Raw genomic sequence first — 14,987 nt, 5'->3', positions numbered from 1 at the left:
AACCTTGAGTAACCTTACTTTTCCTTTCTAATTTTCCACCTTGAAAAGGTGGATATTTTGTCACATATGGTGCCCAAAGAGAAATTGCCAAATTTATAAAATTGTAAGAAAAGGCTGAATAGATGGAATCTTCCAAGGGATACCGTTCTAATCTTCCGGGTCGTACTAGAGATATTCTTTTTTTTTAATTGAAAAATATTCATTTCCACATGTAAGGATAATTTTAGCATTTTGACTTACAAATCTAAAGTAATTAGTCGCCAGGGAAAATCCTAAATAATAAAATACCCAAGTCATCTGGAAAATATGGTGATTTTAATTAATATAGAGAGAAGGAATTGAGAAGCGAAGAGGAGAGAGTTAATTTAAACTGCTCCAGCTCAGGCTGAGCCAGGCAGGAGTTAAAGGCCTTGGCCAAAGTGGCCTCCCTGAGCCCAAGGGAAAGGAAGTCAGTCTTACCCAAGTCACCACGAGACTGTCTCAAGGAAGCTGTCTGAGGGAGCTCCTCCAGGCTGAGTTCCACCATTGAACTGAACTCTCAGGCTGCTCATATCGACCTCTTTTTAAAGATCTTTTTTCTTGTGTCATCTCTCCTAAATTTTCACGTCTACCAATCACAGCAGACACTTTTCTCCAGGACTGCCCATTCTTTAGTTCTCACCTTCTTTGATTAGATTTTTTAGTTTCTTAACACTTTGTTAAGTTCACCTTTTGTTAGTTACTTGACCTTTTTGTGATTAATTTGACCTTTATAGGTACTTAACATCTTTTTGTATTAAGGTCTAAAAATAGACTTAGCTTAACATTCTAGTTTCACTATAAGGTGAGAACTAAGTACCTTCATTGTTCAATCAGGAGATTACAATTTTTATCTTCCCCTAAAGTACTGTCTAAGTAGGGTGGAGTAATTTTAAAGTTCACACATATTTGATCTGAGCTTAAGACTTCTGGAGTACTATAACAATAACTAGACTTTATTTTGGTTTAGTTTTCCAAGATTTAGCAACTTGCTTCTCTTCAATTTGAATGTAAGATACAACCTTGGGATCAGAGAACATGTGTGTGTGTGTGTGTGTGTGTGTGTGTGTGTGTGTGTGTGTGTGTGTATTTGTTTTGCTTGTTTTTTGTTTTTGTCTTTGTATCCCTGGGAACTTGCTGAGTGTCTTGCACAGGGCTTCCCTTAATAAATGTTTAAATTGAATTTGAACTTGTCCTACTATGGCTGATGGGAAGTATTGTTAATGTCCAGTCTTAACATTTATGTGTGTGTATGATATTGCTACATGCATTCATTCTATAATGATGATAATTTCATTTTCTTTTAACAAACCAACCTGAGTTTTTGAGGTGTGTCCCTACACCAAAAATGCAATCTTTTACTTCTTTTTAGAAGAGGAATGGTATATGTAGTAAAACAAAGCTCAATTGAAATGATTTATGTTTTGTAGAGATTTGAAGAATAGTTTGACAGTCATAGATAATTCTATTTTGGTGTAAATCTGCCATAGTTTTCCTTAAGTTGACTTAGTGATTTTTTAAAAAAGTGTAAACGTATATGGCTCAGCTCAGAGAGGCTTCTATTCACTTGAAAGGATTCCTGGTCTCTAGACTTATTTTGTGACTGTCAAACATGGCTGTTGGCTAATTTAGATAACTTTTTCTGTTGCTTGAGCTTCTTATTTGAAGGGCCCTGTGATCATTGCCTATTACAAGTATTATAATATTTATGAAAATCTGGAAATAAATGAAAAATTCTATACCAACTAGAGATGGAACATGGAAGTAATTGAGTGAAATGGAAAGAGAATTGAATGATGAATCAAGAAATTGGAGCTATTGCCCCACCCCTGCCATTAACTAGTAGTGGGATTTTGGATGGTTCTCCTTTTCTTTGTTCATCTGTTAAACAAAGGGGTTGAGATCAATAATCTCATACAGTCTCTTCAGAATTTTTGAGCCTTTGGAATAATATTGGAATATTTTGGGGAGTCAGATGTACCTTTTCGGTTTAATGCATTCTTTCTCTCCCCATAACCCCAACTAGGAAAAAAAGGAGAGAGGTGTGTGTAGGGGTTAATTTTATATAGAAAGGTTGGAATGCGTTTTCGACACATGGGTGTTTTTACTTGTCCAACACATTCAGGTGCCAGGACTTACTCTTTTCTCATTTCTGGCCCTTCTGCTGTTTGTAGACTATAAATATGCTTACAGAAAAACATATTGTGGCTGTCACTTGAAAATATAAACTCTTTGAAATCCAGGGAAAGTATGAACAGTGGTGGGGAAGAGAATGAAACAAATGAGAGAGCTATTGGAGCAGGACTTTGCTTTGGATGGTTTGTTTGGCAGTGGGATGGAGAGTAAATAACTTGATACTGGACTGATCTTACTGTTCTTCACAAATGAAAATGGTTCCAGTGTCTTCCTGTGAATCCTTGTCTATATAGATATTGCCCACTTAATACAGCCAAGCCTTTAAAAGTAAATCTGTACAAACTGGGTTATTTTTAATTATTTTAAAATGCAGGTTGAGTCATTAATAATAGTCATTTCCTACAGCCTCTTGCTTTAGCTTCCCCTTGGGTGGCCCTGGACTCCTTTGACCGCCACTCCCTTGAAGCCCTGGGATGGATCCCTTATCAGAGTGCTTTTGAATGCATAGAGTTACAAAGACAACTGGAGATCAGTGAGAGTAAAGATGCAACTTCCCTCCATCCACATCCATGTTCACCACATTAAGAACTAACTTACTCTGCTTCAGATTCTATTCCATAGGCTATTGAGCCAGGAGGTACCACATTTGTAAGCTTTACAATGAGAAAACGGATTCCTAGAGTTAAGTGAGTAGAAAGGCAACTTGTAAGTCACATGACGGGGATTCAGATGAGAGTCTTTTGATTCAAAATAAGTACTTTTTGCACCCTACCGTGTATTGTATCATTTAAATTTAATATTAGTAGAGTGTAAACTAGAGTCCCTTGGCAGTAATACATACTGAAAACGATTTTTCAGGCATCTTCTCTCACTGAATGTAAATATTGCTTAAGATTAGGCAATAAAACCTCAGTTTCTAGAGTTTCTTGAGTTCTGTTAACATGAAGTGTTAATTATTTTTGTTAATGATGACCTTTTTTTCTTTACTTTAAGGTTTTTGGATTCAAAGCATAAAAATCATTACAAGATATACAATCTGTAAGTATGTTTCACTGCTTCTAAAAGAGCTCTTAAGTGAAAGTTGTTTCCTTTCTAGGTTGATGAGGTATCATTAAAGATATTATTTTACCAAATTGTATTTGTAAAACAATTAGTTCGAGAAGTCTGATTGAAAACATTGTTAGCTCATTTAGTAAGTGTAGTGATGAGGTGAAGCTGGGATGTTGGCAAGGATTTCTGTTACTTGATCTGCTTTAAATGACTTGGCATCCGGCCAGTCTTGAGAGCCAGTGACCACGTGGTCACTGGAAGGGTAATTCCCAGCAGAGCGGCTGGCTCCTAAGCAGCAGTGATGCCCCAGACCTGCCCTGTGAAGTTAGAGATGGTTCTTGTTCTTGACATCCATTCCATGGGGAGGCCGTCAAAATCACTCTTGCGACCTCTCTCCTAACGGGGAACTCAGAAATCATTGGATTAGGTGGAATGTTGTAGGACAGTGTTACAGGGATTGCTGTCTATGCCTAAGCAACATTGTCTCTTCCTTTTTGGGGGGATGGGGGAGGTGGCAATAAGCCCTAGGGGAAAATAGGCATAAAAAAACCCCCTTACCTTCTGTCTTAGAATCAATACTATGTATTAGTTTTAAGCAGAAGAGTGGTAAGGGCTAGGCAATAGGGGTTAAGTGATTCTTACCCAGGGTCACCCAGCTAGGAAGAAGCGTCTGAGGTCGGATTTGAACCCAGGTCCTTCTGTCTCTAGGTCTGGCTCTCAACCCACTGAGCCACCTAGCTGCCCTACAAAAATCAACATTTAGGACAGGTTTTTCTGATGACTTTTTTCCATCCTGAAAAACTGTAGGAAAAAATCCATTAAAATTGTTTACTAGTTTATTTAGATAAAAAAGATGTTTAAGATTAGACTTTTATGCTTTAAAAATATCCATCTTTAACTCCAAAATAATTTATTTTTCTTTTTAATTATATTTACTTTTCATATTTTTAGAATAGTCATTTTTATTATCTCATTCTCTAGTTGTGAGATTTCTGTTATCTCAGAGCATTAGGTCCCCACACTTGTTGTATAGTGTGGATAAGTATGGTAGAAATTACGGTCTAGAAAAAGATGGACTACTTGATTTCAAGTGATAATGGACATCAGGAAACTTAGAATTCACTTGGCTCAGACACTTGGCTGTTGGCTGGTCAATTCTTGGCTCTGAACTGAGCTCAGCAGCCTCATCTGTAAAGTAGAACAGTAAAGACTCCTTCCTCTATTCCTCTCACAAGGTGGTGGTTGTAAGGAAGGTGTTTTTGTAAATCCTGTGTCTGAGCTATTATGAAGGTTTGATTGTTTTCATTGCTTTTGTGTAGCTGTTTTTTAACTTGTGAAGGGTAGATTTAGGATGTAGGATCATTGACTTCTATATGGAAAGGAGGCCATGTATTCCATTCCAGAGAGGGGAAAAGGACTTGCCTAAGGTCATTCAGGTGGGAAATGGGAAAAATCATTCTTGTGGTGTCTACTTTAGTATTGTCTTCCATTGTTCCATTCTGCTGATTCTTACCTTCTCTATCTTAAAGCATGAGCAGCTGAGTAAATGTTGGCATTGGCAGCCATTTCTTTCTCTATTAGTTAGGAACAAGGAAATAATTACTCTATTTGATCAAGACTCAAGAAGAGAAAGGAATATGCAAGGATAATAGTTTTATATCTTTGAACAAAGATAAAACCTGTCTTTTAATTCTGGAATTTGCAAAGGAACCTTGGACACGAGGAAATGCTTATATTCAACATATTATTTCAAAGGGCAATAATATATGTATATATTTGAGGAAAAATTTACTCAAAGATGGTTAAAATTAGCTTTACTATTTAGAGGGATACTTTTAATCAGCTAGAAAATATAAGTAGACCATCCCATTCCTTCATGATAGGAAATAAATGGCCCATTGCCATATATTTGTAAATATTTGATATGTTTATTATAAAAAATTTCTTGTTCCCTTATTCCTTTAGATCAATTTGGCCCTTTATGTCATAGAAGGGACCTCAACCACTGTCTGAATAAGAATGCCCTTCTACTTTTACTTCTTTCCTCAGCTTTATATTTTGACCCCAATTTAATGGGGGAAAATAATACTTATGGCTGCCTTGTCTAACCAGGATTTTTGAGGAACTACATATAAATGAGCAAGTTAAGAAGCAGTAAAATAAAATTCTCCAGAATCCTCTTGTCCTTTGGTTAAATTAATCATGTTACTGTTTTTTATTTTGTGGTGGGTGGGAGGAGCTATAGTTCTGAACCTGTGGTCTCATTTGCTATGAAATCTCGGGGTAGGAACTCCCTTAGAGACCCATTTTGGACACTTGGGGTTTAATCAGTTTGTTTAAGATCACAAATGGTTTGTATTAATCAAAGGCAAGACTTTGAATCCAAATCTCCAAGACCAGCCTGCTACCCATATTCATACCCTCCCTCCCTTCCCTGTCCCCCCCCCCCCCCACTTTCAGTTTGCCTTTTATCTAAATTAGATTATTTAAACTAGATCCTATCAATTCTACCCTCCAAACGTGTTTCTGTTAAGAGGTAAAGAAGTTGGGGTCAGCTGGGTAGCTCAGTGGATCCAGAGCCAGGCCTAGAGATGGGAGGTCCCAGATTCAAATCTGGCCTCAGACACTTCCTAGCTGTGTGACCCTGGGAAAGTCATTTCACCCCCATTCCTTAGCCCTTATTGTTCTTCTTGGCTCTGAACTGAGCTCAGCAGCCTCATCTGTAAAGTAGAACAATAAAGACTCCTTCCTCTACTCTCACAAGGTGGTGGTTGTAAGGAAGGTGTTTTTGTAAATCCTGTGTCTGAGCTATTATGAAGGTTTGATTGTTTTCATTGCTTTTTATTGATTCTAAGGTAGAAGGTAAAGGTTTAAAAAAATTTTTTTAATGTAAACAAGTTGAGAAGTCTCTGTTTAAAGAATATATCAACAGATGGTAACAAAACTACTCAAGCAGGACACTGATGCCCAGTTCCTCCCCCTGCCCCTGCCCCTCCCCCTCTTCTGTCTTTGAATCACTATTAATTATCAAGGCAGAGGATTGTTAAGGGCCAGGCAATGGAATTTCAGTGACATGCCCAGGTGGCACAGCTAGGAAGAGTTTGAGGTCAGATTTGAACCCAGGTTCTTCTGACTCTCTAGGCTTGGCTCTCTATTCACTGAGCCACCTAGATATCTCTCTGGAAATAAAAATAATGGGCACCTGCCCAGATAAACTGTTAGTGAAAAGAAAGCAACCATGAGAATTCCAGTACCACTGGTCAGTGCCAACCCTACTTTTTAATGGCTGGTCTGGGCAGCTTTAGGGTGGAGGAAAATTCACTGGATTCCTTGGTGTTAGCCACCCCGACTGGGATTTGGGTTTTACTGCTCCCTTTCCTTCTTCCTTAGGTGATTTCCCCTTTTGGGGCCTCAGTTTCCCTAGCTGTTACAGGGGTAGGCAGGGGTGGTGCATTCATGCGTTTGGAACAGAAGATCTCAGTATCCTTTCAAGCTTTCTGAGGTGCAGATTTAAAGTTTGATTTTCTGAAGAAGTGGGTGATGATGTTAGCTTTATCTGCTGCTTCCCCTTCAGTGTCATTTTGCAATATTTCTAGTGCTATTTAAATGTGAACAACTCCAAGATGTTTGTGTATTGTTTTAATGTTTGAAAGGAGATTTTGGCTTGCATCAATGACCATTTTAACTTTTCTTTTAGATGTGCTGAAAGACATTATGATGCCACCAAATTTAACTGTAGAGGTGAGTATCCAGACCTGCCTTTGACTCAGGTTTGCAGTTAGAAAATCAAAGAAACTAAATTCTCCTGCTGGAGGAATCATTCTAAATGTTAGAAGAAAGCATTCCTCAGGACAAAATTAGAAAACTGACCAACCTGAGGTCAGAATTGGATTCTAGAGCTTCAATAGAACAGGATTCCAGAGGCCTGCCTATAGCTTAGCCATGGGGAGTTCTGGGGAAATGCCATTTAGGGAAAGTGCTGTTGGTGTTGCATTTGACTTGGGCTCTGTCCATCTAAAGATTGGTGGAGAATCATTTACCTTTTTTTCTCTCCCATTATGTGTTTGCTACTAGCAGATCACTTTGTTATTTCTCTGTGCCCATCAGTCATGGCTAAACTCAAATTAGTAACCAAAGGAGCCCCTTAACAAAGGGGTGTTTGGTTGGTGTATAAAAGAAGGGTGCTCCTTTGGCATTCAACGGAACCTCTGGCTCCTTTTCCCTTTGAAAGGATGCCTTTGCCCTTGGAAGGAGGCACTTGTGTAGGTAGAGGAGGAGACTTTCCTTCCTCTCAGGGTCCACTTGGCTGATGTACTTGAGCCCATTTCTGCTCTGCATGGTAGGAGTGGGAGGTGGGGTAAGATGCTGCCTGGCTAGTCAAGGTGAAAAGTATCTTTGGGTCAGAAGTGCAGGAATATGATGAATTATATCCTCTGGGATGGTAAAAGAAGTTTTCCCTAGAATTCTGGTATTCATTACTTGGACTCTTTGCCTAGAAAACCTTTGTCATAGAGAGTTTATAGAATTAACCGTCTCTGGTAATTGCACAATTCTGAGTAAGAGTACTGTTTGGGAACATGGATATTGTCTAATGGACACATTTGTCTTGTTGACCCAGTTGCACAGTATCCTTTTGAAGACCATAACCCGCCCCAGCTAGAGCTCATCAAGCCTTTCTGTGAGGACCTGGACCAGTGGCTAAGTGAAGATGACAATCATGTTGCAGCAATTCATTGTAAAGCAGGAAAGGGACGGACTGGGGTCATGATCTGTGCGTATTTATTACATCGAGGAAAATTTTTAAAGGCCCAAGAGGCTCTAGATTTCTATGGGGAAGTCAGGACCAGAGACAAAAAGGTGAGTTGTATGTGGGCATTCTTTGCTCCTTTCACCCCTGGTGAGCTCCTGGAGCTCAGGATTTCTCTAAGCAGGGGATGGGCCAGTTTCCCCAGGACCGTGGGATGTTGTACTTCCAGCCTGGAGCTCTTGAATTCCCTAGAAATTCAGGCAAGCTGCACTTCCATCTTTCCTTTCAATCTTTTTTTGTACTTGCTGTCATTCTTTGTGCAAAGAAAAGGAAGCAAAAGAATGAGTTCTCTTCATCTCTTCATCTCCTGCAAAGCCCATTCTCCCTGCAAAGCCATTCTGGTCTCTCTTCTGGCTTTCCTGCTTCTGAATGATTAGCTAGCATCATTTTGTTCTTAACTCACAACCAGCCATATTGTTGTGGTTGTTCAATTGTTTCAGTGAGTCCACCTCTTTGTGACCCCTTTTCCCCTTTGACTTTTCTTGGCAAAGGTACTGGAGCAGTTTGCCATTTCCTTCTTCAGCTCATTTGACAGATGAAGAAATTGAGGCAATAGTCTTAAATAACTTGCCTATGGTCATACAATTAGTAAGTTTCCAAGGCTGGATTTGAACTTGGGAAAATGAGTTTTGCTAACTCTAGGCCTGGTACTCTTTCCACTATACCAATTAGGAGTCACAGCCAGCCATATTGGCTCTTTTCATTAGCATTCTTGATATTATTCTTGTAGTGCCCTCCAAGTCATTGATATTTATCCTTTATGAGTTCCATCTTTTGTCTTCTCTCTTATTTCTTTGTAAACTTGCATTGGTTCTTGTGCTGTCCACACCAGGCCCTTTAGGTCAGAGTCTGTGAACTTGTTTTTTTCCTTTTTCAGAGTATTTTGATTATTGTATTTGAACACTGTTGGATTCTTTTGTAAACTGTATATTTTATCTTATGCCTTTAAGAATCCAATTCTGAGAAAGCTTTTCCAGTTTACTGAAGGGGCTCAGGATGTACAAAGGTTAAGGATCCCTGCTTTCATCCATTTAAATATATGAGTCAAACATTAAGTTGAATTTAACTGTAATGTGTTGTCATGGCTAAAGACATGTTCATCATCTGCCCTAGTTTGGGTTAAGTAAAGAGACATGGCGGCTCAGCTGGTGTGGGGAGTATGAAGGCATTTGCCATCCTCTGGTGGGAAGAGCGAGATGGCGAAATGGAGCAGCATTATTGCAGACTACGTTGAGGAACATTTGAGAAGAACGTTGCTTGTGAGAGAGTTGGGTGTGAGATCCCACGGAAGCAAGATCTCCCTGAAAATCATGAAGAGTGAGAAGCCAGAAGTCCTGGGCTTCTCCAGCGAGTCTGGAGAGGGCCCTCTTCTCAGAAGAGCTGAGATTGGACTTTCCCCATCTGCGGCTCCTTCCTGAAGCATCTGTGTTTGGAGGAGTTAGTGATGACGAAAAGCCAAGCCTGACTAATAGTCGCTCCCTGCTCCAGAGCAGGTGGATTCTTCCACACCTTTTCTGCTTTCTCAAGTTGCCCAGGGCCTTTCTGTGGGGCTTTCAGAGTGGCTTTTGGGCTTCAGGTCTTCTCTGCCCCCCCTTAGGGGACTCACCTACTCACTCCCTTTCTAACGGGACAATGATGGGTGATATCTTCTGCCTAGTTCTCGTGTAGAAGCTGTTGATAGCCCTCTACTGCAGCCTGTTTATACCTGTGGCTCGTGACCAAGTAGCCACCGAAGAAATTCATTCTGTGGCCAAAACCATGAAGAACCGTTCCAGGCTGGATTATGAGAAATCCAGTTCTAGAAGAACCGAGATGATCATAGACAGTTCTTCTCCACACAAAAGTATTCAAGAAGGTGTCAGTAACCAACAACCGATACCAACCTAGAAGAGTGCCAACACCCTGAAGATATTCTTAAGAATAGCACGAGGAGGAAACAGGGAGCCAACCTGGTGGATTACTTTCTGTCGTCGACTACCTCTCGCCAGTCACACAACTGAAGAATGGAGACAATTTTGGATGCTCTTTGTGTTTGTTAATAAAAAAAAGCAAAACAAAACTCCACAGTGCACATATTGTCATCGAATATGGTGTCAGTGAGGAACATGTGGTCTCACCTCACTCGTGTGTTCCCCAGGGAAGGCGACGCACTCCAAGGATCCCATCAGGTCTAAGGGATTCCTTACTGACACTAAGCTTCTCTCAGGATTCAGATTCACGGGCATCCAACTTTGGAACACTACCGAGGCTTACTGGGATAGGAAGGCCATCAGCTAACCGTTCACAGGGACAGGAAACAGGAAAGGGACGTGGGCATGGCCCAGACTGGGACATGTAGCAGAATGGTTATACAGTCCACACATTGCATCTTAGTTCAGTAAAGGATTCAGTTTGCCAAGTGCCAGACCAGCCAATCAGAAGGTGAAGCCTCAGGTGAAGTGTTCTTCCAGTGTGAGGAGTCTGAGGGATGGGGCAAGTTTCCAGGATAAAAGGTTTTCAGTTGCAAGGTAGAAAAAGTGGAGAAGAGCCATCGGGGCAGCTTGGAGAGGACACCTGGGGCCTGAGCCCCCTCCTTACATTGGTGCAGGCCGGGAGATCCAAGTTCTGGCCTTGCCCCTGACCTGCTATGACGCTGGGTAGATGACTGAATTTCTATCCCTTAGGCATCTTCCTGGAATTTAACATTGAAGTTCTACATGGGTCAAGATCTGTCTTGGCAAAGGGAAAGGTCACAGAGCCCTTTACCTATTTATTCACATACATGCACAATCACACGCATGTCTGTCTTGTCTCAGAGAGAAGGAGAGATTGATTGATTGGTATTCCACGGTATCTCTTAAGAGACAAGGCCTCTGATTTCCACAATGTAATCAATATTATTGGAGAACTACTCTAGCTAAGTATTGAGAGGTCATTGGGCTGTAGGCTGTACCATTACGTGATGCCCTTAGCCACCTTTGGAAACATCAAATAATATAAAATGACCCTCAATCCTCTGTGGACCCCCACCCCCACCCCATGTGCAGTAACAGGGTGCAGATTGGTAGGAAGGACAATAGAGGAGGTGAAGAACGTCACTGTTTTGGGCCATCCACAGATTTCACGGTCTTTGTGTTTGCCTGAATCGGCTTTTTAGACTTTTTCAGTGTCCTTATGACTCTTGATTGCCATCGTTTAGGCTTCCTTAAGAAAAGGTGATTGTCTGCATGTCTTTTTAAAAAAATCATTTTCCTTTTTTTGGTGTCAGAATCCTCTTGAAAATGCCAGGCGGTCGTTGCCTCGAGCTGCATGTACGATTTTACATTTTTATTCTAATTTGGTATTGACTTTGAGCTACCCATGAACATTGACGGTATGACTGTACCTCTCAAGAAAGAGCTAATGAGTTTCATCTTTGTGTGATAAGGTTCGGTCCAGTTAATGCAGTGGGTCTAAGGGGCAGGTGGGTGTCCCAGTGGATACAGTGACAGGTGGTGAGTCAGGAAGACTCATCTTGCTGAGTTCAAAACTAGCCTCAGAAACTTCCTAACTACATGACCCTGGACAAGTCACTTCATCTCGTTTGCCTTAGTTTCCTCATCTGTAAAATGGGCCAGAGAAGGAAATGACAAACCTCTCTAATATGTTAGCCAAGAAAACCGCCAAAGGGGTCACAGAGTCAAATATGACTGGAACAACTGAACAACCACCACATTACATATTCGATACCTCTTTCCCGATTAAGTCAGCATAGCCTTTAATAAGTGGTTACTTTCATGCCGGAGTAATGGGGAACAAGTAAAAGAAAGATGTTGGAAAATGGCCCAGGATTAGGAAATGAGAGCACAGGCTTGCCGATGACCCTGAAGCTCCATGTTGAAAATTACTTTAGGAAGAGAGACAGAAGTCCCTGGATGAAACAAACACTTCAGAACGTCAGCCGATGGGCAAACCCTCACCGAGGAGGCCAGTGGAAGGCCATGAACAAGTGTGCACTCGGACACAACATTCCCACGTGGGCCACGTCCACACATAGTGCCTCAGTTCTCTCAGGAGGGCAACGTTCTTGGTCGGGCCTCAGCACGCTTCAGCATCAGTTCACATGTCTTCCCAAGTTTCTCTGAAACTGTCCCTTTGCTTATGGTACAGTGCTATTCCCCTACATTCCTGTGCCATTTGTTCAGGCACCTTCCCAGCGATGGGCACCCTTGTAGTTTCCAGTTTTTGCTACCAGAAAGCCTGGCCTAAGGATTTGTATGCACCCGGGCCCTTCTCAGCATTCCTGGTATGGTGGCAGTGATGCCACAACCAGCGGGCCCAAAGGTAGGCGCAGCTCGAACAGCTTTGTGGGGATACAGAATGCCAGACTTCTTTTCGGCATGCCTGGGGCAGTTCACAGGCGAAACGGCGGATTCAAGCTCTAGAAGCGTCTTCGTGGGTTCCGTTTGGAATTCAGGGAGTAGCAAGTGATCCAGTTTGGCTGGTGCATCGTGCACGAAGGGAGAGCCAGTGTGAGAGCGCTTTGTAGCTTGCCTTTTCTTTTCAGGCCATTAGGAGAGGAAGCCCAGTACAAGGGAAAGAGCTGGTCCTACGGGGGTCGGAGGGCCAGGCTTCCAGGAGACCTCCTTGTGTCCGTGCGAGCAAGCCCCTCTTTCTAGACTTCTGTTCGCTTATTGTGAAACACGCAGGTTGGACAGGATGGCATCTGGGAGCACTTCTAGAGGCGGCCTTTTATTGGCATTTTGGCTAACACGTGACTAGATTGGAGAGAAAAATTCTGGTGGTGGCTGAAAGAGCTGAGGAAGAAGTTTGCGGGGGGCGGGAGGGAGGGACATGCTGAGGTCAGCTGGGGACACTTGCTGGAAGTGGTGACGGGCCCTTGTAGGCGGCCACGTCCGGTGGGTGTGAGTGGCGTGGACTGGAAGGCTCTCCAAAGATGGCCACGTCCAATGGGTGTGAGTGGCGTGGACTGGAAGGCTCTCCAAAGATGGCCACGTCCAATGGGTGTGAGTGGCGTGGACTGGAAGGCTCTCCAAAGATGGCCACGTCCGGTGGGTGTGAGTGGCGTGGACTGGAAGGCTCTCCAAAGATGGCCACGTCCAATGGGTGTGAGTGGCGTGGACTGGAAGGCTCTCCAAAGATGGCCACGTCCGGTGGGTGTGAGTGGCGTGGACTGGAAGGCTCTCCAAAGATGGCCACGTCCAATGGGTGTGAGTGGCGTGGACTGGAAGGCTCTCCAAAGATGGCCACGTCCGGTGGGTGTGAGTGGCGTGGACTGGAAGGCTCTCCAAAGATGGCCACGTCCAATGGGTGTGAGTGGCGTGGACTGGAAGGCTCTCCAAAGATGGCCACGTCCGGTGGGTGTGAGTGGCGTGGACTGGAAGGCTCTCCAAAGAAGTCTTTGGGAATTCCGTACATGCGTAACTCTCCATATAGAGTAGTAGCTCCTCGGCTGGATGAGACCGTCGGGGAGGCAATGGAGAGGGCAAAGCAGCGTTCTCTCGAATGCAGGCGAGGGAAGAGCGCAGGGTAGCAGCTGCCTGGGATGCCCAGGAGGAGTGGTCAGAAAGGTAGAGGAGAGCCTGAGACCAAGGGGAGGACGACCCACGTGTCCAGTGGGAAAACCGAGAACGGCTCCAGATGGGGCACGGCAGGCTCATTTGTGCCCTTGGCGCGAGTTCAGGTGGATGGTAGGATTGGCGTGTGCTAGAGATGAGGACACCCCAGCCTGGCGTTCTAGGAGGAGCAGCAGGGCAGGAGCTTACGGAGGGGAAGGGGCAGGTGGGATTCCGCCACGGAAATCCTTCTTCTCTCAGCGGTAACAACAGCCCTTGGGGAAGGCGAGTGAAAGACCCCGGGGCCTTCCAGCTCCTGGCCGAGGACTCTGGACACACATTTCTGTCTCCCTTTGGGGTCCCTAAAGGCAGAGTCCATTTCACACGATGGCGTATGTCTGTTCCAGGATCCCCCTTGAGTCAGGCCCCTGGTGGTTTGCTTTTTCCTTGCTCAGCTCTGCCCTTTCCTTTGTGTCATTGGCTCTCCAGAGGCCAGCAGGGCAGCTTCTTGTGGATTGGGTGGCGTTTCTAGTGCAGGGTGTGGGCATTGCTGCTCCTCGTGGTGCTTCTCTGAGTGACATCCATCTCGGGGTATGGGGGAAGAGTCTGGGGATAAGCGGAAAGAACACTGCAGGTATAGGCAGAGGACCCGAGTTCAAATTGTGGTCACTATTGTGTCTGTCATGAAAACTGTGAGGTGGCCTTGGTTAGGAGCCGAGTTCTACATTTAACTGCTGCCTGGGTCACGGCAGTATACTTCTTTATTTCTGAGCATGGCGTGGGGAGATGTCCCAGAACCCTTTTCGCTTCCTGTAGGTTCCATGCGCAGTAGCTCTCACCGATCACAGTGGTTCTGTCCCCTCATTAAGGTGCTCTCCGTTCGCTGTTCCTCAACCAGGCCCTCCTGCAGATGAGCCCCCTGACCCCGCCGGTGTGGCCATGTGGGGCGGGCATCTTCACGGAACCGTAGCTACTAGATACACTGAGAAGTGCAGCCATTAGACTGGCTCCCACTTGGGAGACGCTTTGCCATTCGCCAAATGACTTTTTGGCAGCAACATTGAAGCCACCTTTTACAGATCATGAAATGGGCCATTTCCGCTTGGGACTCACCCAGGACACACGGATAAGCCGTGGAGCCTGAGCTCGAACTCAGGTCTTCTACCTCCAAGTCAGATGTTCTTGCCCACTAGGATTCCCCTAGGAAATTTATATTTGTAGTGTTGACGAATAACACTCATTCTGTGCTCTGACAGAAATTGGAGATGAACTTGTTCAACTCTATTGGTTTTTTTGATGGTGTAAGTTTGATGATTTCATGCTTTACCTTTTCAGTATTCCAAAAATTAATTCCTAAATTTGCTGTCAATCTGTTACAACTATGGATTTGGATTTTTTGGGGCTGGGAGGGAGAGAATTGGTAGAAGTGCTCTTGGGAGGTA

The 14,987-nt window shown here is 43.6% G+C and overlaps 1 protein-coding gene across 1 annotated transcript in view; it reads left to right on the top strand.

Moving 5' to 3' along the window:
• PTEN (phosphatase and tensin homolog) overlaps positions 1-14,987 on the top strand; it is an 81,276-nt gene that overhangs the window by 43,973 nt on the left and 22,316 nt on the right. The window contains exons 3-5 of the mRNA XM_001363246.5: positions 3,148-3,192; positions 6,902-6,945; positions 7,823-8,061. Of these exons, the coding sequence (XP_001363283.1) occupies positions 3,148-3,192; positions 6,902-6,945; positions 7,823-8,061 (328 nt within the window). The remainder of the gene's footprint in view (positions 1-3,147; positions 3,193-6,901; positions 6,946-7,822; positions 8,062-14,987) is intronic.

Source organism: Monodelphis domestica, chromosome 1 (genome assembly GCF_027887165.1).
Source record: "Monodelphis domestica isolate mMonDom1 chromosome 1, mMonDom1.pri, whole genome shotgun sequence".
In the NCBI taxonomy this organism is placed as follows: Eukaryota; Metazoa; Chordata; class Mammalia; order Didelphimorphia; family Didelphidae; genus Monodelphis; species Monodelphis domestica.
The sequence above is the reverse complement of the archived record's forward strand: the minus strand, read 5'-3'. Positions and strand labels throughout refer to the sequence as shown.